The sequence below is a fragment of the Bombus vosnesenskii genome, unplaced genomic scaffold (genome assembly GCF_011952255.1).
Source record: "Bombus vosnesenskii isolate JDL3184/JDL3185 unplaced genomic scaffold, Bvos_JDL3184-5_v1.1 scf7180000013444, whole genome shotgun sequence".
In the NCBI taxonomy this organism is placed as follows: Eukaryota; Metazoa; Arthropoda; class Insecta; order Hymenoptera; family Apidae; genus Bombus; species Bombus vosnesenskii.
Window position 1 is genome coordinate 151,535 of NW_022883055.1, and position 24,355 is coordinate 175,889.

General features: G+C 38.4%; 1 protein-coding gene across 20 annotated transcripts in view; it reads right to left on the bottom strand.

Moving 5' to 3' along the window:
- LOC117238212 (CUGBP Elav-like family member 2) overlaps positions 1-24,355 on the bottom strand; it is a 353,266-nt gene that overhangs the window by 84,203 nt on the left and 244,708 nt on the right. For all 20 annotated transcript variants that reach the window (XM_033502919.1, XM_033502921.1, XM_033502935.1 and 17 more), the window contains one exon: positions 5,666-5,748. In XM_033502919.1, coding sequence (XP_033358810.1) covers positions 5,666-5,748 — 83 coding nt within the window. The remainder of the gene's footprint in view (positions 1-5,665; positions 5,749-24,355) is intronic.

Below are 24,355 nucleotides of genomic sequence, written 5' to 3' on the forward strand. Positions count from 1 at the left end.
TGAACTCGTCGTTCGGTACGGCCAGGTTATTCATTTTCTTTTTTATTCTTTGCTTGTTTATTTCTTTTTCCCCGGTGTTTTTGATTGTTCTCGTAATTTCCAATTCGCGTGGAATTCGCACGAAACAGGAAAGTTTGAATTTTCGGAGAAGATTGGATAGATTGCGAGGCGAGGTATGACGAGCGATGGTTTAAATGTACTGTAAATTAGAGAGCGGAAGAGTGTGGCAGAGTGGCTAAAAAGAAAGAAGAAAGCTGGAAAATTTTTGTATCGTTGATATCGTTGAGGTGAATCTGTGTTGATGTTTAATTTTCGAAGAAAAGGAAGGGAAAGATCGATCGTAAAAAATACAGTTTTTATCAAGAAAAGGACTGTTATAGGAACAAGAGAGTTACACGAATAGCAAAACGATTTCATTCGATTCGACGAGAGTGTGAAAACACCCAGAAAAATCCTTGGGAATATCCCCTACTATAGCGACAATTCTGTTATACCGCTCCCTCCTTTAATTTGCCCTTTTCCTTAACGTAAAATTGCTCCGCGCCAAAGTATGATCTAGCTCAATTTCCCCACCAAAGGAAAACCCCGAAAGTCCCCAAAAAATCTTGTATAATCAAAGAATACAATACGATCTGGAACGTTTCTCCCCGATTCGTTTACCTCGGTCTGGCAAACGTATCGACAAGTCGAAGTGAGTAGGAGAGCAGCTATCGCTTTTATTAACGTGCTTCTTTGCACATTCGCGCCGAATCAAAGCCTCCTAGTCGCTTTTCCCGTGAAATAAATCTACTCTCCAGCATCTAGTGGAGTACGGGGGTGATGGGGTCGTGGTACGTGAGGGGGTGAGTGGTTTCGCAGAGTCACGGAGGTCGAGAGGAGCGGAAGAACTGGGGGTAACGAGGGTTCCCCGGAGCACTCGACTCATTTCTCCGAGCCAACACAGACCTCTCGACTCGACGCCACTCGTGGAAACGAAATCTGATACGAGAAAAGCTAAACTCCTTCAAATGCACAAGCCGCCCCTACTTCGCCCCTTCCTCTGTTTCTTATTCTACCCTACTACAGGCCCTTTTCAACCCCTCTGTATTTTTCTCACTCGCTCCTTTCATTCTTTCATCGTCTTTCTTCTTCCACCCCCCCCCCCTCTTATTTCGCCCTCTATCTTCTTCTACCCATCGGTTATATACTGTTCATTCTCTTCTAGCTCCTAGCCCGTTTCTTCCTTTCCGTTTTCGAGGCCTGCTCCTTTCAGCCACCCACTTCTACTCAGTCAACCCTTTTCATCGTGAAAACGTCGTTCTGCAATTTACTCTTTTCTTTCTTTCGTTTTTCTCCTATGCGCTTTCCTTCTCCAAAGTGTTTTAACTCTCTCTCTCTCTCGCTCCCTCTTTCTTTTTAGTCGGCCTTCTCCGTTTCTCTACCATTCCGCTGCAACTCTATATACCTCTTGGTTTCTTCCTTCTTTATCCTCTTTCATTCTCTTCCTTCGTTACTCTGCGGTTTCGTTCGTTAGGATCGCGTGCTCGCGTACCTCGAGGAGATTTCTTTTCTCCACAAGTCCCTGCTTCACTCCCGATCGGATTCCATCCCCCGTCGGTACAAACTGATGAGAGCAGAACCTCGACTTCCGACTGTTTAACTCCCTTAATTAACCTCGTAGAGTCACTCCTGTCGCCGTGGCAAGGATTTCGGCTGCCTTTTTTTACGGCACGCGACCTTCTTCCACGACATCGTGCTCCCTCTGTTCTCTCGTTGTTAGTCTGTAGCTCTGGGATTCAATTGGGGTAGGACGGGCATCCTTTCGTCCGTCTGATCTGGTTACATACTCCTTCGTGCGATACTTTCTATCGTGATACTGAATTGTAACGAGTTTTAAAAATTTCACGTTCGTTGCAGTGAACTGATGAATCAAAAGACTTCGTTTCCTGGGGAGGTTTATGCTATGTTTAAATTTCTCTCAGAGATTCTTTTGTAGTTTATCTGCAAGTAATCTTAAGAGGAGAAAGATGGGTGAATGACAATGTTTCTTAGTTTTTGACTTTGGTGAAACTAGTCGTGGAAGATATTGGAGATTAATTAAGGAATAAATTGATATAAACCTACGAGATTTGAGTCCACCGTATGAAAACAAATAATCGTTTATCGGTCGTTATATAGAATAAATTGTAGAAAAATAAAAACAAAAATATCGTTTAAGAAAAAAACACAACTGTTACGACAAAGTAATTGTAATCTGGTCTTTAACACGGTAATAAGATGAAAATGCTAATGGGAGGTACGGAGAACGAGTCACGAGTCGCCTCAATTATATTCCGCAGGCTGCAATTTCGTTTTCGTCGCGTCCGTTGCTCAATGTTGCGAGGTCTAGAATTTTTCAAGACGTCGGAATAGAGATATTTTTACTTGTACGATCTTCTTTTTCCTCGCGAGAGTCAGCGAGTCTCTGTCTATTTCCAGGTCGAATAATCAGGTTCGTTTAGGAGAAAATGAATTTCTTCGTTCGCGTCGTATTATGAAGCTCTTGAATAACCTCCAGACGACGTAATAAGTCAAAAGAAGTTTCTTTTCAGGCGTTTGCGAGTCAATTACCGCGAAATTTCTTATTACGCGTCTGCTGCGAACATACGAACAGTGAGTATGGCGCGCGTACGTCGTTTAAAGCGTTGCACGCCCTTTATTATTTACATTTAACGCGTGCAATTTCAGCAACATTAGACTTTCATACGTTCAATTGCTCGTGACGCAAATTCTCTTTTAAATTATTGTCATCTGCCGACGCGGCGTCATGCTCGTTGCTTTTGATGGTTTATATCGAGAGTACAATTTATATGATCTTCGTGGAGGAAGCGTATTGATTTTTCGGTTATATTAGATGCCATGGAAACATTGCGCAGGTTTTATAACTTAGAAATAATGCGATGCTTTGTTATTGTTTTAAAAATTGTGATTTATCTTTCTAATTATGCGAGTATCAATTAGTTTGTTATTAGTTATTATTTAATCGTTAATCATTTCTTTTATCTTTCTTAAAGCGTTTGTTATCGACAAATTATTTAAGAATTTCTATTTAGCTGATAATTTGTTGTTGAATATCCAATTAATGTACGGTGATAGTAACTATAATTAGCGTAGATTATTGCAACGCAATAACGATTTGTTGATCAAGTTCGCTATATTTATTAAGTACGATATTGTTCATTGACGGCAAATTAAACGCAATCTAATTTATAGCTCGAGCTAACAGTTATTGTTTCGATTAATTACGTCACGCTAATTACACCCTAACTAAATGAACAAAAATTAAAATATTAATATACGTGATATATGCAATAGGAAATTAAAGTATAAATGTTTATAAAGCACGATTCTCACATTCAAAAATAATACGAGACATAATCGACGCGAACTTGACTTTATTCTTAAATAAATTCTCTAATAAAATCCAGTTTTATTATTTTACATCATCGTTTCTTCCAACGTCACGTTACAGTTGAACATCAACGATTATCTACGTAGGTACGTCAAATTACGTTAAACCCCATTGCTGTCACCAGCAATTAATTTCCTCTCCCTTTCCTTTATCCTATATCCTAAAGCTAAACCATAGTGCTGAGGCAATTAGCCGAATCATAGTGCCTAAACAATTACTTAAACGCAAAGTACAATAGCATTGTACACGTCTATAACTACGCAACCCCCCTTACAAATCGCGGTACCACGCCACCATGATATATCGTTCCGGACAGGCAGTCGATTGCGTGGCGTATTCAATTTACGAAGCCTAATTTGACCAAGTTGCAGATGCAGTATGGGGCCAGAGAATCGGCGAAGGGAAACCGCACGTGTCGTTCGTCTCCAATATGCCAGTCGAGCAATCCGTACGACGCGTGGCCGTAAAATCCGCTACGGTGTAATTTGTATGACGATAAATATACGTGGTTTAAGCCTGCTTGCTAGCAGGATAGTGTCGCCGCCATACGACGATCAAGAAAACTTCGTCGGCTTGTGCTTGCCCCGTATTCCTTTCTCGACGGATCAACGCGTCCGTTTTCAACAATCTGTCGTCGAATTGTGCAGATACGAATCGTTTTCAAGCAAAGTAAAAGTTATCGATGACACGTAAATGGATTTTTCCGTGTTAATGTATTAGTATGATAAAAAAAAAAGAGTCAATCAATTTTTGGTACTTTAACTCTAATAATCTTCCATTATCAAGCAAAAAATCTTGGATATTAATAATGCAAAATGTACAAGTTGAAATACAACAAGTTTTTCTTAAAAAATATACATTTCCAATTCTAAAATTAAATAAAAAATTCCTCGAAATCACCGAGGAAATGAATAATTCAATTCCAAATTCGCCTAGTTCAAACTCCACATCTAAACACATTTGCCATCGAACGTTTACTCAAAATCTCTCACCACAGAGCGTATTTAATTATCAAATTCACTGATCAATATCCCCCCGAAATTCATTCGTTCTTTGTTTAGCTCCTTGGCACGAGCCAGAGGAACAGGGCGTCCGTGTCTCGATCGATGATAATTATTCTCGTAAATTCAAGCATAAATGCGCGCAGGTACAGAGTAGACGAGACGCAGGAGGGATCGGTGGGTTAAATGCTCGTAATGACGTCTCGTAATTGCATCGAAAGTTCGTGGGGAAACCGTAATTATCGTACGGCTGCACTTTCGACGATACCATCGGTCGCGTCGCTACAATCGACAGTGTGCAAATCGCCGCGAAATAATATATCTTTACGGATGTTAAATTCTTCGTTACGATCGAGTGGCGAAAACTATCGCGAGTGTCGCGAGAATGTGTCACTCTACGACATTTACGTTCGATGAATGATTAATCGTACCCTTAACTGAAGGTTCTTTAGAGTAATTCGAGAATAGTCAAGAAAAAGTCGAACAATAACTCGAATTCTGGTAACGATTCTAAATCGCGTGTATTATAATTGTTGCTTTGTATGTACAATTTAAAATCACGTCATCTCAAAGACGAAAATATTATTCCCTTGTTTCTTTTGCTATTCGTAAAACATACCGATAAAGTTTTATCGAAAGAACCGATATGCTTTATCAATTCGATATCAATTCGAAATTAATTTTATCTCGAACAACGAAATAAATTACAAGGTTACTGTAAACGAATCGATCAATACAGAACACAACGAGAATCCATTCAATTCCAGCTAGATATTTCACTTCCAGCGATCGACGATTAGTCAAAGGATTGATCGACTGGTTATACAGATTTGAGTAATTTATTTGAACGATCAATCCTATTAATATTCATTATTCGGTCAATATCTCGATTATGCGAATCACCGGTACTCGGATAATTATCTAGGTAAGCGTTCATTATTCGCTTGAGTACGAATGTACGCGTTGATTGATGCGAATTCGACATATGCCAATATTTTCGCGCATTTCGATGATATCGGAACTCAGATTATCAGAAATTTCGTAACCACTTGATAATTCTACCTTTCCTATCCTTTGCTAAAATATAAGACAAATATTTGCAGAATATTTGCAGAATATTTCGAGGATATTTTATGTAAAGGATATTTTCTGTGCCTAGAATATACAATATTTGGAGCATTTATTAATAGAATAGAAAATTCATTCGTACACGAGAAGAAATTGTCTAACTTACCCCGCTGAAGGTTTTTACGTTGTGCAAAGCATTCTGGGCGTCCAAAGCGGCCTTTCTCGTATAAAATGTTACGAAGCAACATCCTGCAACGAAAAATGCACACAATGAAGAAAAATATAAATCGTACTTCTTTTTTGAGGCACCTCTCTCAAAAGTTAAAATTCAACTATCAATATCGATATATCAATATTTTATAAAAATATGAATATCTTTGAACATCCGTAATCTAATTTTTTTTTTTTTTTTTGGAGATTTAAAGTTTATTGAGTCCAAGAATACAGTTTTAGGTACATATTCACAATAAACGGTGAATTTTTGTAATGGTATGTTAGGCAAAGGTACCGATACGCGGCGGTACGACATAGCCATGCTGTATTATGTGTCGGCGCTTTACAGTTTTCGTTGTATAATACAATTTTTGGGTTTAAGCCGCTGGGGAGCGGAGCTTTTTTATGTATTTTTCTTTTTTCTTTTTTTTCTGTCCTGAAAACTTGGTCGCAAAACAGGACAGTCCGTAATCTAATTCTGACAATGTTTATGAACGTATAGCGTTTGTCAAGAGTTAAGAACGTCTTTCTCGGCATGTCGTCCTTCGGGTAGAACGATAGAAGACACTGAAATTCAAGTACTTAATATCGCGATAGGAATGACTTGTACATAGAAAACAGTGGAGCAAGTTGGTCACTTCAAAGAAGCTCATCAAGGCTTTTCCTTCGTCGCCACAGCTGGACACCAACCGAGCCAGAAACGGATTGGTCGATAGTTTGCAGTTGCCAAAAGTTCGATACACCGTTGTATTACTACCGGTTCCCTACCCCTCTCTCCATTACTAGCGACTTGGTACCTCATCCCTTCGAGTCGAAAATCCAGGAGACTGGATTTAGTCGAGACCCTACCTACCCCCCTTTTAGTTTACGAAATAAAATAGCTGCATACAGGTAGTTGTCGGCCGTTTCATTGCACGCAAACAAACGCAGCTTGAGAAAGTTTATGGCTATAGATTCAGCCTGAGAAACTCTATGGCTGCACGGTCGTTCTGGGAACTTTCGAATTCCAGATGGAACCTTAGGTTATATAATGGCCCGGGTTAAATTGATTCTACTTTACTAGGGAGGGAAAAAGCTGGATAAATTGGTCAGTTTCTGGCAGTATTTAGGAAGTCCATGGTGTTTGGAGTTTTGGAACGATATTTTGTGGACGATGTTAATGAAGCAGAACATTTGAGGTTTCATGATGCGAGTATAGATAGCTATTGCGTTTCCGATTTATTATGGCTGGAATTAAAATTGGGATTCGCAATATCAGTAATTGTTGTACCGTACATAGTGTCCGTAGGATTACAAATTTCTAATTAATTCAAATTTTTTATCATAAAAATAATTTATCATGTAACCTTCTATAAAAATAAATGTATATCGTAAAATCCAAGTTACGTTCATAATGAAAAAATCTTGTACTCTTGTCAAAAGTAGATATTTTTGTGAAAGCGTTAGTTTGTTGCAAATAATCGAAACTTAAACTGTGATAAACTGTTCAGTTAGTGATCGAAATGTTGACCGGTTAAATCTCATAAAAATATCGCGCTTAACACGCTCGTGTAAGGATCGTGTATGATGGAAGATCGTATAATCTACGTAACAATAATGTTTGCTTTTAACATGCGGCTGTAAGTTCTTAAGCTTGTTGGTTCATGAACTTCAGTAATCCAACCTATCATCCTATATTTGTCCAATAACTTAGAATTGCAAGAACTCCTTGTATGACTTACAATCAGTAGCTATATATTTACACATTAATTTCTATAGGATATTATAGAAAGGAGATCAAGGTTTATGAAATAATAATGTATCGACACCCGCAATCTTTTGGTCCAAATGTCAATAAGAAAATTTTATATGCATTAGTACGTATTTTTGTACGAGTACTCATCATCTCTTGTCTCATTAGTCTCGTGATTCCAACGTCGTATTATCAAAATTCAGTTTACACAAAATTCGTTCAGAATGGCACTGTCACGATGCACAAGATATAAAGTTTTGCAAAAGAATATCTGAAATCTGGAACTCTTGGAAGGATGATGCCGTGAAAGAGGGGTTGATTTGTAACGAGGTATTCGATACTGTGTCTAAGCAGTTATCCGATATCACGGCGACGCGTAATTGAAAAATGCGTAATACGATGCCTGTAGCTCAAGATGCGTTGAACTAAAATTTCGTTTCTATGTAATTTTCGTTTCGTGGTTTCGCCGCAACTTCGTGCGGGCGGTAACAGCTCACAGCCAAGAAAATGAGTAACCCGATATTCCTCGATAACATCTAATTCACCAGACAGCCGTTTTAATAGAATCGAACTTCGCTTACAAAAGATGTCTCGAGGTCCGATAACATTAATTTCATTAAAAATATCATCGTTAACAGTTATCATATACATTAACAGTTTTGAAATAGTCTCATACCAAGAATGTTATATCGATCGGTTATTGTATAGTCGGACACTGTGAACAGGAAGATCCATTCGGACAAAATGCCGGTAATACTCAAGAAACATCTGTAAGAAGGATATTTTTCACCTAACCTTCTCCTATTGGCCAAGAAGCAAAACAACGTTAGATATTCCTGATATGTCAACGGTGAGTTTCGGTAAATTACGACAGGAGGACTCAGCGGGAGTCGGGAAATTATGTTCCGGCGGGTAACTAATCTTGAGGCATCATCGCTCGATAGACCTTTAAATCACATCGTGCAAACTACCCCCTCGCCGCGTCTAGTTGCTCGACGGCCAGCCTGTAATACTCGTGTCTACAAATGACCCCATTCGTCGAGATGCCAACACCAACCCCCTTTTCTTCGTTCTACTATGTACTATATATTGACTAGCGCTGCCATCTCATCGGTTTTTCTTTTCTTCAATGAGATATGGCCAACTACGATAGTGGTACCGATACTAAATTCCTGTATTTTTATACTAAATTCTGTTATTATTGCGCTAAATCATCGTCGTTTATCCAATAAAAGTTGTTTAAATATCATGTACTTATAAATGATATTATTACACATTTGATATAACAATCGATATTGTCAAATTTTAAACTGAAATTCACAACTTTTACCCCCAAAATAAAATTAAAAGGTTCTACAACTGCACAACACAATACGATTTCCCCTTTCCCAACGAATATTACGAAGCACCAAACACATTCTCTCGATGGATCAACATCCATAGAGTTTTCATCGAAATGAGGGTTCTCATTCAACGCGTACGATCGTAAATTTCAATAGGCGCGTCATAAATGTAATCAAAGCATTGTAGCTGTTTGAATAAAATCCACGACGCCTATGGTTTATTGACTGCGCGGTATTACATTGACGAATGGTAGGCGAGCAGTGCTTTGAGCATTGACGAATCGCGGTGAACTGTCGTGCGAGCAGTCGAGAGTGTTAGGGTGAAAACCAGCGTAAACCGAAACGTGAAGGGTGGCGGTCAGGGTAACTCTGATTTATTTCCAGGTTTGCCTAGTAGTAGGTGGCTCGTGTTACCTCATAGACAGTTACAAATTCGTCCGGGAATTTTTGGCATCTTTTTCCTTCGTAATTTTGTTCTACTTATCACCACGGATCGTAATAACCAAGTTTAAGGTTTTAGTCGAAGAAAAAATTACTATTACAAAATGGCATGAGAAAATATAACAAGGACGTAATCGTTTATTGAATTTGAAAGAAAGGAGTGTTAGTGGTAGACATATACATATAGTCAGGCCTACCATATTAAGACATCAACTTGGATATTATGCCTTGTACCTACCTCCTTGTAAATCGACGTGATTTAATTCGTGAATGCACTAACTTTCCATTGATATCGCATATATGTATCTTGTTGTTTAATTTGAAGATTGATGTATTATTACCGGAGAAGATTATACTGTGGTCTGGCTTAGTCGGATAATTAGCATTTTACCGTATTTGGTATTTCGAAAACAACTTATATCACCGCAATAAACGTATTCATCGAACTCTTTGTGAGTGGAATGAATTGGAGCTAATACGAATATTCATTAACAAAAACGCAGGAAACGTTAAACGATCACGCAAGTACCGAACACATGGTCTGTGCAACATCTAGATTGAAATGAACAGTTAATGCGTAATTTATTAATCTCCTGCGTACGATATTCATGCATTTCCGCATGTAGCCCCCGAATTATAATCTATGTGGGACGATCGTGTCGAGTCGTAATTACGTGAACTCTCCAGCTAGAAATTCGAAATTAACCGGTCATTGAACGAAGAAAGCGACGCAATTATGCGAGAACCCTGCCACAACGAGCAAAGCGAATTTACGGTAAATTCAAATAAACTATTCTCCACGTTGAAATCAATTTGGCACCATAAACTCATTAATGACACGGTAATAACGATTATTAAAGTAATTGCTGACTATCTGATATTGTACAATTGCGTCAATAACGATGAGTGCAATTGTTGATATTGTTGGTTATTTAATTGTTGGAATGTTCATAGATATCGAGACAAAATATGTTTACAGAAGTACGAAAGCATTGGCTTATTATAGGATAATATTATAGAGAAAATACAATAACAGTACTGAGATAATTTGGATGAGTAAATTACGATATAATTATGTAGAAAAATTTACACATAGGATATAATACGTATACACACACAGGCACAGACACACACACACACACTTCTTCTTCTTTCTTTCTTCCTTTTTTGAAGATTTTAATATGATTATGTCTCATCGTGTTTACAATATTTCAGTATTTCGATTCGACTTGAACCTATTTTCATATTACTGTACATGTATTTCAAGATGGCCCACTTTGTATCGTTGTTTTGATATACGGGTACATATACAGGTATACATATATACACACACATATATATATATATATATTGCAGAATATTCTGTGACACATCTTTACGATATTCCTAATTAAAGAGATATTTCAACGAATCCAGTAATTATTTTTAAACCACGAGTAATTCAACATCGACATACTAATTGGAACACTCTCTTTAAAACGCCGTTACGTGTGTGCTTACTATGTATGAAATGATAGCCCCAAGTTATTTTATAGAAATAACGAAATAATCACAGATGTTCTTATTATTTATATTTTTCAGTCTATTGAATTTCATTTGCGGAACATTGTTAATGTTTCTTTTAATGATCATGCAATAATATAATAAATACGTTTACGAGACCTATTCCCTTTTACAATTATTACAACGCGTTGCAGTTATTATAAATTTTCGAAATATAGCTTTTTTTGTCATAATGGATAACTAGTTGTTGATTCTTATCTTACATCGTAGCGTTGATCATCGTCGATTGAATTAAATTTATTCACGCGAGACAAAATTACGCAGAAATACTATGTATGTACACACTAACCCTATGTATTAGGTTGTCCGGAAAGTGTCGTTCTTTTACAGACACGTCTTTCACAACGATTCATCTTTATACAAACATGAAACCTAATTTTTTTTTATTTGTTTATTTAGCCCAAGATACAGTTTTAGATACATATTCACAATAAACGGTGAATTTTCGTAATGATATATTAGGCAAAGGTACCGATACGATAAGGTACATGAAACCTAATCTGTCGAACGTTGTGGTCTTTATTTTGATAAAACAAAATGGATCATACGTAATTCGATAAAATAATATAAAACGGAAAATGTCGTGCATCCATTATTTCCTTATAAAACGAAAAAAACTTATCGGACGACCTAATAGTTTCACAGTAACAACCTTCAAAAATTTACGAAGCCTGAAAAATTTATAAAGCACGATTGATTTATACAAACATCTCCTCCAATCAGAGTTTCATATTATAGCGAGCCAAGCCAAAGTACATATCTCTGTTTATATGTATGTCGGAGATGAAAGGAAAACCGGAGCCTTCCCTTTGCAATTTTGGGAAAGTCTTCTAATGCTTTAGCCTAGATTTTATCATAGCTGTAATTAAGCAATTGTTGTCATTTGTAATTGTTCGATATTTGTGATAGCGAAAGTGGGTTCGAGGTGACAACTGGTCGCCGAACGTAGCCACAGTCACGGGATAAACGTTTTGCCTGACGAAGGTGTGGATCGGTTGTATAGTTCTCCCTAGAAATCACATAGAATTGTACTTTGGAGATGTCGATATAATGGGACACACGTTATATTAGGAATCAAACTCCAGACAGAAACTGCCTAGCAACGGCGTTTGGATCTTTCTCGATGCTTCCAAAGAGTATGCAACAAACTCTTGGCAGAAACTGCCTAGCAACGGCGATTGAAACCTTCTCGATGCCTCCAGCGAGCACATAACAAACAAATGCAGTCGTACAACGAAAAAGATTTTCATCAGATATTCATTCGTGTGATCGCCTTGGAAAGTGATACATCGAGCAATTTACCGAGTGTCTCAGCAATCGTATTTTTTTGTGTTTAAAATTATTCTACGCATAGTAAAGAGTTATCCCGTTGGATTCGTTTGAACCCAAGAACATTGTTAATAGCGTTTATTAAACTCATTATTCGTTAAACTTATTATTCGTAAAACATATTATTCGTTAATCGTATTATTCGTTAAACTTATTATTCGTTAATCTAATCATTAGTTAAATTTATCGTTTGTTAATCTTATCATTCATTAAACTCAATATTCATATTATTTTGTAAAATCTTGTATATTCGCGCAAATATAATCTCTGTTTCGTAAAACGATGGCTAATTCAAACGAAGAATCGTTACGCGCCTTAAATTCTAATGTTAACCCGACATGTATATTCGGAGCACGATTTATCGTCACGACAGTTCGTCTACGACTGATTCCAAATAACTGATTCTATATATATGTGTGTATTTGAACGATCTGTCTACAAAGAAGTAGTATACAATAAGACAAGGAAGATCAGCAATAAGCTAGAGCTAGAACACAGAGTAACAAGCACATCGTTACAATTTTAGGAGCGGATTTCATTTGCGTTGCGAATTATTCCGTCTACAAAAATCATGGTGGATAAGTAGAACGAATCCGTTGGTTGGTCTCGTCCGCCATTAGGAATTCCCAATTGACGTCGTAATTATCGCTAATTGGACTCCGGATTATACTCGCGCGACACGCCGCGTGTGAAATGCTCGTCGTTCGAGTCGCGAATTATGCATTGCCTTTTCCGGAAACGGAGACGAGTTACGAAGGACAAAGAAAACGATAGGTTGCCCTCCGGGATATGTATTTCCAAACTAGAAGACTGTCACTCTGTCAATCAGGATGTTAATACTTTACATCCTGTCAGCCATATGTTCGTACCTTGATTTCTCTCTAATCAGAAATGACGGCTGCTCGACTGGAGTTTCTACTTTTTTTTTCATTTGTACAGATATCACTTATGTTCATTTTTACAGGCTACACGGCTTAAGACTTTCTGTTTAATCTTTTTTTAATTTCAGTTTTTTTTGATATGTGAGTTGTATGAATAATTAGGTTCAGGATATAACTGAATACTTTATCCCAGAGCGCAGGAAATTTTTTACCTGCTATGTCACGCGCGGTCACAAATTACCTCGTATGGAAAATGAGAATTTTCTGTTGTGCTAGTATAACACTTAGTCTTAAAATATATCTATATGAAGTTACTAAAATAATCCACTCATACGTCTTTTTGGTTAAATTTTACTTCTACCAAATTTTTATGATAATTTAGATTTGAAGCATAAGATTTTCAAATACTAATAAATTTAATAGTGACGTGTAAATATAAAAAATATAATGTAACGTGCTGTAACGTCTTTCATAGTCTCTGAAAAAAAGCAGAAACATCGAAAACCGCAGGAATTGCCTAGGCTGCCGGGTGCATCAGTTGTAACAACGTAAGATTTCGAATAACCACGATATGGGTGCGGATAAGCGATTGCCGATACACCTTGTTTTAATCGTACGAGAGTCAACTAGCGATCCCAGGCGAGCACGTTTACTACTTCGATGCCGATGCGTGATTAAAGCCTACGGGGAAATCTAACAGCGTGGCATCGTGGAGGTAATCCTTGCATGCGACCCTGACGCGGTGGCCGCATGCCTGTGCGCGTTTCCGGTACACGCAACGCCACCTGGATGGCGGTATCTATCCTCTCCACACGACCAACCTACGTTAACCGATAATTTCTGGCTGCGTCGCGGCACCAATAACGCGCGATCGACGATTCAGATGAATCTAATTAGCGATAATTTCCGCGGGGCCCATCCGTACACGCGGTTTTACGCAAATATCTAACACGCCGCATCGGAATCGCTTCGTATTAATAATCGAGGGACTGATTGCTCGTTAAACAAGGGGCAGGTTGGATTATCCGTGTGGCAAGGAATTTTGATATTCCTCGTTTCTTTCCGAAGACTAAGAGGGATGTGTTATATTTAGTGCGAAAGAGATTTACACGCTGCTCCATATAGGTTGATTCTATTAACTGGGCCGGAGGATTATAACCGTTGCAGATAGAAAAAAGTAGTTGCTGTTACAAAATGCTTTGCATTGACATACTCTTCGGGAGAAAGATCCCATTATACAATGATGGAGTTTGATAAACAATGTAGAATCTTCCTCTACAATCGTTTTTCTATCTACGATGGAGACAGAGTTGTAGCCCGGCCCAACTACCATATAGACTCACCTTCTATATCTGTAATATTTGGAAGTTATTATGTTTCAGGGAGATTATAATTTGATAGAATTAAAATTTGATCGAATAACATTGTGTTAAAAGATACGGGTGTTACTCAAGAATATTTACTTGCTTACGATTCACCGGAGGGATTCACCGAATTAAATGTCTCATTTGCAAAATAGCTAATAAACTACGTATTATACACAGCGCGGTGAACCACTGATAAGCATAAAATGCGAACGTTCATACAGGTATCGATTGGCAAGGAGCAGATTTCTGCACGAGAACTTGGAATCGAGTTCTACACTTGGATGCTTGACGGTTCATCCGCGAGGAAACACGAGACTGTGAGTCGTGGAAGAGACAGAGAGAGAGAGAGAGAAAACATAAATTCGTCCTGGCTCGTAAATTGGTGTCATTCTTCGCGTACCTAGAAAAGACCGCGTGTTCTGCTTTCGCTGCACCTTTTCCTTGTCATCCATCCCCATCCTTCCAAACCTCTTCCACCAAGCCTCTTTTGCTCCCTTTTTCCACGTCTTCGATAAGAAGAGAGTTCGAGGAGGATGAGCAGAGTCCACAGAGACGTCGATAGAGATATCATCAAAGCGAAGCATCGATCGTGTTCATAAATTCGGTGTCCGACTCGTACGGGGTAACTGTCTCTCTCGAGTGACGTAGATTCTCCATCGTATCTTATATTTCTCTCAGTTTTATTTTCGCGCTTCTTACCTCCTTACCTCGATCCCCGAGACTACCCTTCTACATATATAGTATCCTCCTCGACCTACCTCATCCTTCTTCTTTATTTCTGTTTTCATTTTTCTATGAGACATCTTTTCCGCTTTTATATGACCACCAGTAAGTACGAGAGTTTTATTTTTCTCTTTTGTTCTGCTCGATTTTTCTCGTTTCGTGTTCTTTTTCGCTTATTTTTCCTTTGGTCTGATTTTATGATCGTTCAGCTTGAATACCTTTTCGGTAGATGGAATTTTCCTACAATCTTTTCTCTTTGGGTTATCGTCTTTTACGTATTCATTTCATGATATTGCATATCCTTATATGTACAATACTATTCGTAACACTCATTTGTATTTGTATTTGTATTTAAACACTTTCATCGATTTGTCGCAATAGTATATCAATAACTTTAAAATATGACAATGACGATAAATTAAATATTGATATTTTTCCTTAGAATATACATATCTTTTCTTATAAGGCTTCCTAATATGACTCTTAATGTCGGAGCATATTGCAATCGGCACATTGAAATCGGCATTCCATCGAGTTTGACTATTTACGTGTTTATGTATTAGATGTGCATGAGAGTTGCCTAGTCGAATATACCTTTGACCGATCAAGCAACATAAATTCTCTGATTAGATCGAGAACAAAGGTTCGCACTGAGGAACCTTCGCTCGAACGGAATCAGCTGCGCTTCCAGTGCAGATCGATATTGAAATTCCAGCTTCAAAATAAATTATGTTTTCGATAAAACGTTCCAGCTGCTACTAATGTCGTGCACGAAGCACACAAAACGCTCCAACTTTGGTGGAACGCACAACATCTTAGCAAGGAACATCGATGTTTAACAAAAAGTTGATTGAAATATAGTAACGATAGACGATACTTATAGAACAATCTGATATTAGTAGATATTTCGTTCACATTTCAAACTTGTTATCTAAGTTACCAATCAATAAAAACGATTCCACAAACTGGAAGAGGGCATATGCGATGTTTCGAATTCTCTCCGATTAATTCATCTTTCTCCCTTGATTCCAGGAAGTTTCAATCTATCCACGAAACTCGCAATCAGCCGCATCAGCAAGAATATGTTTCCAGATAGCTCGTCGTCTTTGTGAGACAGTTGACAGTTCGTTTCTGTACTGATATTCCATCGAGCATCGGGGTTACGAGTTTGCTGCAATCAGCGCAGTCATGAAAGATCAAGACGCGGAACAAAGATCGAAAGACGAATGACAGACGGTAAGGATACATCCATCGATTCACGAATCGATCGAGAACTACCGATACTCGATCTATGTCATTAGCGTATTGACTCGTGGATCATTGGTCTATAGAGGCTACGGGCTAAGGAGACGATGTCTTCGGAGTTTAGAGATAGTAGATAGAGAAGCTAAGCGACACGTCGAGTCGGGGTCGAAGATTTTCCTGATAAAACCGAGATTGCGATCCTTCGCCAATCCTGAGGATACCACAGCTGGAACGAACGAAACCGCGACAGACCTTCTTCCGTTGCCTGGTCGTTCTAGTTTTGCTTGTCCGTTGGAATCGTGAGGAAACCTAACCTCAACCGCATCGAGAGTGTTTTCCAGCAGCTTGTATCGCTGATACACGTAGAGACGATGCACAACGTGGAACGAGCGGGTTTGGATTTCAGCTTTCCCCGAATCCTGCTTTACTTAGGTAGCGACGACGAAATCGAAGGAGAAGAAGAGAAGGAAGTCCGTGGCCCGGTTTCGAGGGATCAGCGAAATGGCCTTACGTAAACAAATCTCGATCGATCTATCTAGCCCCCGGGAATACCTGGAATGATTTTACGTGACGACGAGATACTTACTGGGTTTTCAGGCCGTTCCAGACGGGGAAATATAGGTGGAGCTCGGCACCAGTTCCTCGATTTTATCGCGAATACTGCGACACACGGTACGCGCGAGCTGATTTCATACTACAGAATTCCAAAGCGTTGCCGTGTCGCTCTGCTTGGTGGACGAGTGTGTAAACTTTTATTTTCAAACAAATTTTAATCGTAATCGATTAAATTTTATACTTCCCCTTATAATACAAAACTTCTGTTTCATTCTGAATACGTTGTTAGACACGAGGACATACGGAAAGACCTTGGAATATCATCGGTCAAGGAAGAAATTAGCAGATTCGCAAGAAGGTACAGAGAAAGAATAGCAACGCACCCGAACCGGCTGGCAGCGGAAACGATCAACACAACCATAGAAAGAAGACTAAAAAGGAAACATCCAGCAGATCTCACAAAGGATATATCTTAACAAACACGAAGATGGTACCCCATTGGGGGTAGCCACCCACATGATAATCAAACAGATAAAAAATGTCCAAATTGGACAAATTGTGAATGTGAAATTTTAAATAAAAAAAAAATTCTGAATACGTTAGAAATAATATAAACATTTACAATGTTTTTATGCATATGTTACCATAAATTTGTTATGTTTAGCGTTTTCCGCTAGTCGACTAAATATTTATTTGTTCCAACTCATAGTTCAAACAGGGAGGTTTATATTTGACAAGCCGACTAATTATCTAGAGATGTCATTCCGAGCATGCTACGAACGTTTAGATAACGCGGATTTTGGTACATTTGCACATTCTTAAATAATTGATATTATTAATCTCATCGAGATTAACGGTCCGGAAACTGTATGTACGCGCAGTCTACATCTCTGGCTATATACAATTAATACCATAATACGAAACAAGGTTGAAGATTTATTATTATAATATCAAACGAAGTAAGTGAATTTACCTCGAGATCATAGATTTGTTTAATTATAAGAGAATGACTATAGCTAAATATATATATATATATATATATATATATATATATATATATATATATATATATATATATATATATATATATATATATAATTATATAAAAATATATAAAATTATATATATATATATATATAATTATATATATATATATATATATATAATTTTTCTGCTATTGCTACAGTGAGGAAAACGATTTCAAATCTACGAGCAATGCATGTAGAATATTATTGTACTTATACAGCTATATCTTTATTACATAACTACGGATTTGTATTGGTAGAGAATAGGAAGATACACTTTTATTTGTTCGGGATCATTGATATTCCAAACGCGTAAAAGATGGCTTCCCCCACGGGATAATACTCCTTAGGAGTTCGGTTCCTTACTTTGGTTTTCCATTGCACCCATTCTGTTCGTTCTTCGTTACGATTATAATGTATTCACGGTGTTTCTGGATCCGACTGCGTAAATGACATTCCTATTTGTCGCTAGGGCTTCAGCGACGAACTGTTGTTACCGCTTTCACGAATATTCGTACAATAAATTTTATCTACTCTTAAAGGGATATGTAGATAGAACTTATCTTGTAATTATAGTTGTAACATTTTAAAACGTTACCTAAAGTACCCTAATTTTAATTTAGAAATTATTGGTAGTGTATAAAATAAAGGACTACATGTCCTCTGAAATTTCAATTTTCATTGCAATTCGCCGATCACTGATTCTGTCATCAATTCTGTTGATATGGTTCTCACTTCTAGCAAAATTTTACATCTTCTCTAGTGTTTAGTTTTTGGCACAACGATTCTCTTTACAGCGGCTTCTTTGGTCTCTACTAAAGTACTGTGGAAAGATCGTCGACATACGGACATACGGACAATGTCGACGATGAAGCGCAAATGCTGACAAGCCGAAAGGGTCGGAAAACCTAACGGCCATCAATATATTTCGGCACCGCAGCCGTTGATGTTCATTTAGTCATCGAAGAGTCAAGCGTCAAGAATCGTTAATCGAGAGTTGTCATATCACACTACTGCATTAAGTTCAAGTTAAATAATCATCGTTTTCTCTGTAATCCACTGTAATATATCCATCTATCAGTCAATTATCATATAGGATAGAAACCACTGGAAATTCTAATTTCTAACATTTGCGAAAAAAAATTCTATAATACATTCATCCACGCGTTTGCTCTCTCTATTCCGAAATATAAAACCTCGACAAACCCGATCAAAAAATCTTCATTAAAGCTTTTGTTAAAGCTATTTTCCAATCTTTTTCGCATTTCTCTAGATCGTCTCTGGAAATCATACCCACCGAACTATAAACTCAATCTTACTCTCTTTAATCAGATACACAGCTTCAATTTCTGACTCTCCTAAGGAGATTAATCGAGAAACTCTCCCCGTCTGCTGACTGACCAAGTCTCCCATCCGAATTGCCAACAGGCAGTTAGTTAGTCACTGGTTCCACTAATCCCGCTGATATTAATTCGGATACATGGAACGCGTGGCACGCACGCGCACTCATAGTCGAACCAAGTGTCCTCCTATATGGATAGAAGCGTGTGAGCAAGTAGTCCAAGTAGGCCGGCAAGGCGGCCAGCTGGCTGCCGCCTCCCAGACGATGATCAACTGCGCGGCATAATAAACGGATCTGTTGACGTCAACGCCAGAAGGGACCCGGGGAGGAAACAGGTGTCCTGTCTGCGAAGTCGTAGACAAGCAAACCAACCGTCCGCTTAAGATGCTCCTGGGCTTGAGTAATCGTGCGTTAATTATCGTAGATTACTCGGAACCGGCGAACCAGCGAAACACCGGCAAATTCGGCCACGCGATGTAGTTTACAGGATTTCGTTGCTGAATGTTGCAGAAGCGTCTTGCGCTGGGTTAGCTTCAGAGAGTTTGTTGTAGAGAAAAGCCTGATGGTATGCTTGAATTGATACTGATGGAATTTCGTGTCGAGTGCAATTGTTACTACACATTGCTAGTTAGTATCCAAATACTTTGAAAGTACCTGGGAGAATGAAACATATTTGGGTAGTTCTCCGTAGGTATTTGAAATAGTCTAAAGGTAAAAAGGTTAAATATCTAGTTTCCAAAGTAAAACATAATTAACGAAAAGTAGCTATTGGGCATCGTTATCGATAAAATGTTTGATCCGTCATGCGCTAAGAATCGAACGAATTTATACTTGAAAAATCTATTCGACAGCTGGTTTACTTCCTAGATCCTCTATCCCGAAACAACATTCCCGAAGGAGGTGAAACAAGCACCGATTCTATAAGCAAGAAGAAATACCAAATACGTACATACAACGTTCTATCTTATAGGCTATTTATCTTCGCATTCGCTTCTAGAATAACACATGGCCGCGTGTTGCATAATAAAGGGATCAATCTCCGTCAACGGCAGTAACAATGTGAATCGAGAAACGCGGGAATCCATAGTTACACGCTGTGGTTGGCTAATAATATTCGCGCGAATGGCAATACGCGTGATAGACGCGTTTAATTACAGCGTGACAATCGTTTCGCGATCGTGCATGCGCGAAAGGAACCGAATTTAGACGCGGAACGGATGTCTCCGTATAGACATTTGTTATTCCGGCTGTCACTTCATCATATCGTAGCTCGTACCCAGCTCGTTTATCATCAGGATAGATACCTCGATTATACCGGCTGAATATTGCCCACGTGTGTCAATGCACGCTGCTCTTTATAGTCTGCGAGCTCGTAAAATCGGCGAGTCCAACTTTACGTATTTCAATAACCGAAAAAGAAATAATTTCGAGAAAGAAAATGGAAAAGAAAATCTTCGATAAGAGAATGCTAAAATTCACATTTATCATAGATTGGTATAAAGAGAATCGATGTTATAACGATTAATCTATTCTCTAAATGTTACCAATATTGGAAATACGTATTACAAAGAAATTTAACATATTGTTGAGATATGTATAATTTTCTGTGCTGGACTAGGTTAAATGCGTAGTAGAGATACTTGTATGTGAATATCAGTGTGTGGAAGTATGTGTGTCCGAAGCGTCTCGAAAACAAAGGAATGTAAACTCTTTAGTCAGTCAAGAGTCGGTTAAGAGTCGGTTAACAGTCGGGTATAGAAGAAAGTGCTGAGACGCGTGCAAGTGTGTATCGATGAATATAAAAGGAATCGTTCATGAAATAAATATTTCATTATTTTAATATTAATCCTCAGTATAAATTTAGTGCTCCTATAACATTATTTCGGCTTCAAAGATCCACAATTTTCAACACATATCTTCAATTTACAAACGATTTTTGCAATGTGAAAATCAAAGTGTTTCTATAAGATGTATACAGCCCTACTAATAGGCGACACCGCTTAATGCTCCAATTTACAACCTCGCTATATCTCTTCTACCAACTATACCAACGAGGTAAAATTTTACCGAGCGATAGTTGCTCGATGAATCCATTCTGTTCCGAAACCGCATTCGTTGCCGCGAAAAATCCCTATCGAAAAGGTGCATAATTCGAGTGGAAAATCGTTATCTGCCAGGAAATTGCGGCCCCTCCCACCGTGACGATCGAATGACTGGAATTTGCCATTCGACTGAACGGCCACTGCTCCTGGTGCTCGTAAATACCTTTCTTTTTCCCTTTTTTCGTTTCTTTGTTTCCTTTTCCCCATATTTTTTATTTGCCTTCCCTTTTTTATTTCACGAATTGGTTCACGCGACTGCGAAGCAATGATAAGCAAGATGAAACATTATGCATGCTAAAAACAGCAATATCGGACGCGAATATCCCCTTTTCCTGGGGTAATTCAAAGAAAGTAGGAACGAGAACGGTTATTAAAGAGGCTTTACGAAACCATACAACGTGTGGTTGAATAGATTTGGAGCAATTTGGGGAATAAGGGTGGCGTTGGGGTAGATAAAATTGAGAACGAAGTAGCTTATAATTAGAAATAACGTTTTGAAACACCGTTTTGGATTTAACTATATCGCATCGAATTATATTCAGCTTTATTTCCTTATACTTCTTTTATTTTACGGTTGTATACGCTATTCTAAGTGTATGACACGTTGTGTATACATATCATTTAGTTTTAAATTAGTACGAAAGACAAAATTATTATTATGTATTTATGAAAACTTGGCCAATTGACAATTAATCGGTTAACAAACTATCTCAAGAATTACTTCATCCTATGTTCCAAATTTATCCGGAGAATTAACGATACACGATTAAGAAACGGTTCTCGTATCCGTGTGTGTTTCGTTTCCGTTTGCCATCGACTGAAGCATCGCGGGATCACGAACGGAAATCGATAGGAAATCAAACGGAAGATCGGTTGATCCTCAAAGGCCGACTAGTCGAACGGATAACCAGCAATTATTAGAGTTACCGGTACGTGTATCGTTCGTTAGCCGATTAAGGTGGCTGAAAAGGAATCTGATAGGAATTCGATGAGTCCCGACGAACGAAGGAAAAGCCATTACCGCTGTGGTGCTGGCAACTTACGGTCAACGATATCACCTTTCCAGTACAAATGTGCAACTGCACGGTTGCCTGGCTGTAATATTGCTTCTGGCCATGTGAATCGAGAATTCGGCTAGATACAATAAGTACAATGTACAAAGCAACGCGACCATTCTCACAACGGTTCTCAACTAATGTTTGTTAACATTTATCAATTAACTCCTAGCTCAAATTGTCTTTAACGGAATTCGTTAGAATGATCGATTTTCCTAAGTAAAATTGTTTCTTATCTATCGAACGATATGTATATGATTAGCTATGTAACGATATGTCTGCCTTCTTTTCTAAATAGTATTATGGCCACCTAAGATCTGATATCGATCGAGGTTTAATAAAATTAGTGCGGCAAACTGTGGATAGCCTGTTCACCATTTGCGAAAAGTTGTGTTATAAACCGAGGCAAATAGTTCTTGCTTCCAAAATATTCCATTGTTACGTAAAATGAGCCACATACTTGGCAACACCAAATGTCTAGTTCTACCCTGCAATAAAACCGATGTTATACAACTTTTAGATTACAAGTGAAATAGAAATAAAAGCAACGGGCCGACAGAATAAACACGAAATCGTCGGAAGCCGTAGGCGGTTTCGAATCGTTTTTCTCTCTCGCTCTTTATCTCTCTGCAAAGTCTGCGAATGTAATTTCTTCCGAAACTCCGTTTCGGTAAAATGACACTGCTCTCCGTAACATTTCCAGACCAAGAAAATTCGTTCCTCTACTTTCTCCTTTTTTCTTCCTTTTCTTACTCTCGCGAATCTTTGCCGTCTCCTTTATTTCATCTTTGAGGATGCTGCGATGCAACGACGCGACGGAAGAAGCGTCGAACGCGAAGCACGATAATTTGAAGACGCAACCAAGACTGATTCTTATTTATCAGAGCAACGATGTCGTCGGATTTCCATCAGAAGCCCGGATTCGGTTCCCAGACGTTCGTTACATCACAGGCATCGGCCCTTGTAAATATGCAAGAAACGTAACTGGGAAATGCCGAAACAATGATGTTAAAAGGTTTCGCACGTTGTTACGGAGTAATTGCACATATCTTTTCTTTAATATGAAACGTGGAGAACGTGCGGTCTTTATCGCATAATATAGCAACATTATAGTTTGAACTTCACCCTTAAAGTAATACTTTTGAACTTCTTCGTATTGTGCTTCCTCCCACAAAGTAATAAGAAAGTAACGAAGAAGTGCTAGCTTAAATATTACAATTTACGTCAGAAACTTCTCATTTCAGCAAACTGTCTTCAGATGTAAAAACATTAAAAATGTGTCAGAAAGAAAGGTTGACTTGGCACGAATGCCAGTAAGCAATATCCGAGTCATCTTCTCCCTCGTTCGAATCATCGTTTGATCACTATATTCAGCGACTTTATTTAAATCTATTTGTCACGAATGTTAACTTTTTGCCATTTTTTCCTCTCTTTCATTCGTAAAACAGCGCGGACAAGGCGCTCTTTCACGCGACATCACGCGAAAAAATTTAAGACTAAGGTAGGAGGAAGTCCGAAGCAGTGTTAAACGAGGAAGCAGTCTGAATAGCGTGTCATAGGAAATCCAGCGATGAAAGAATATAATACCAGTTTTTTTCTGATGGTAACGAGGGAAGGAAGAAAGTGTGTGCGAGATGAAATGGCGACAGGAAGGAGCGCGATTCTAGAGGAAGCGGATGCGGAAGAGGGCAGACAATTGTTTTATTATTTTCGTTAAACACAGGACTGACGGGAAGAAGGAAGAGGGAGCGGTTATAAATCGCAAACTCGCGTAAATACTCGGGAAGAGCACCGGTTCTTTGCGCCTTTCTGCTAAACGCGTCTTCGAAGATTCTCTCGCCGTGACCTCTCCGTCCTTCTCGTATTCCCTCGTTCTTTCGCTGTTCTCTCGCTCGTGCAACGCGTTGATCCGTGAATCCGAAAAGGTACCGAAGCGATAT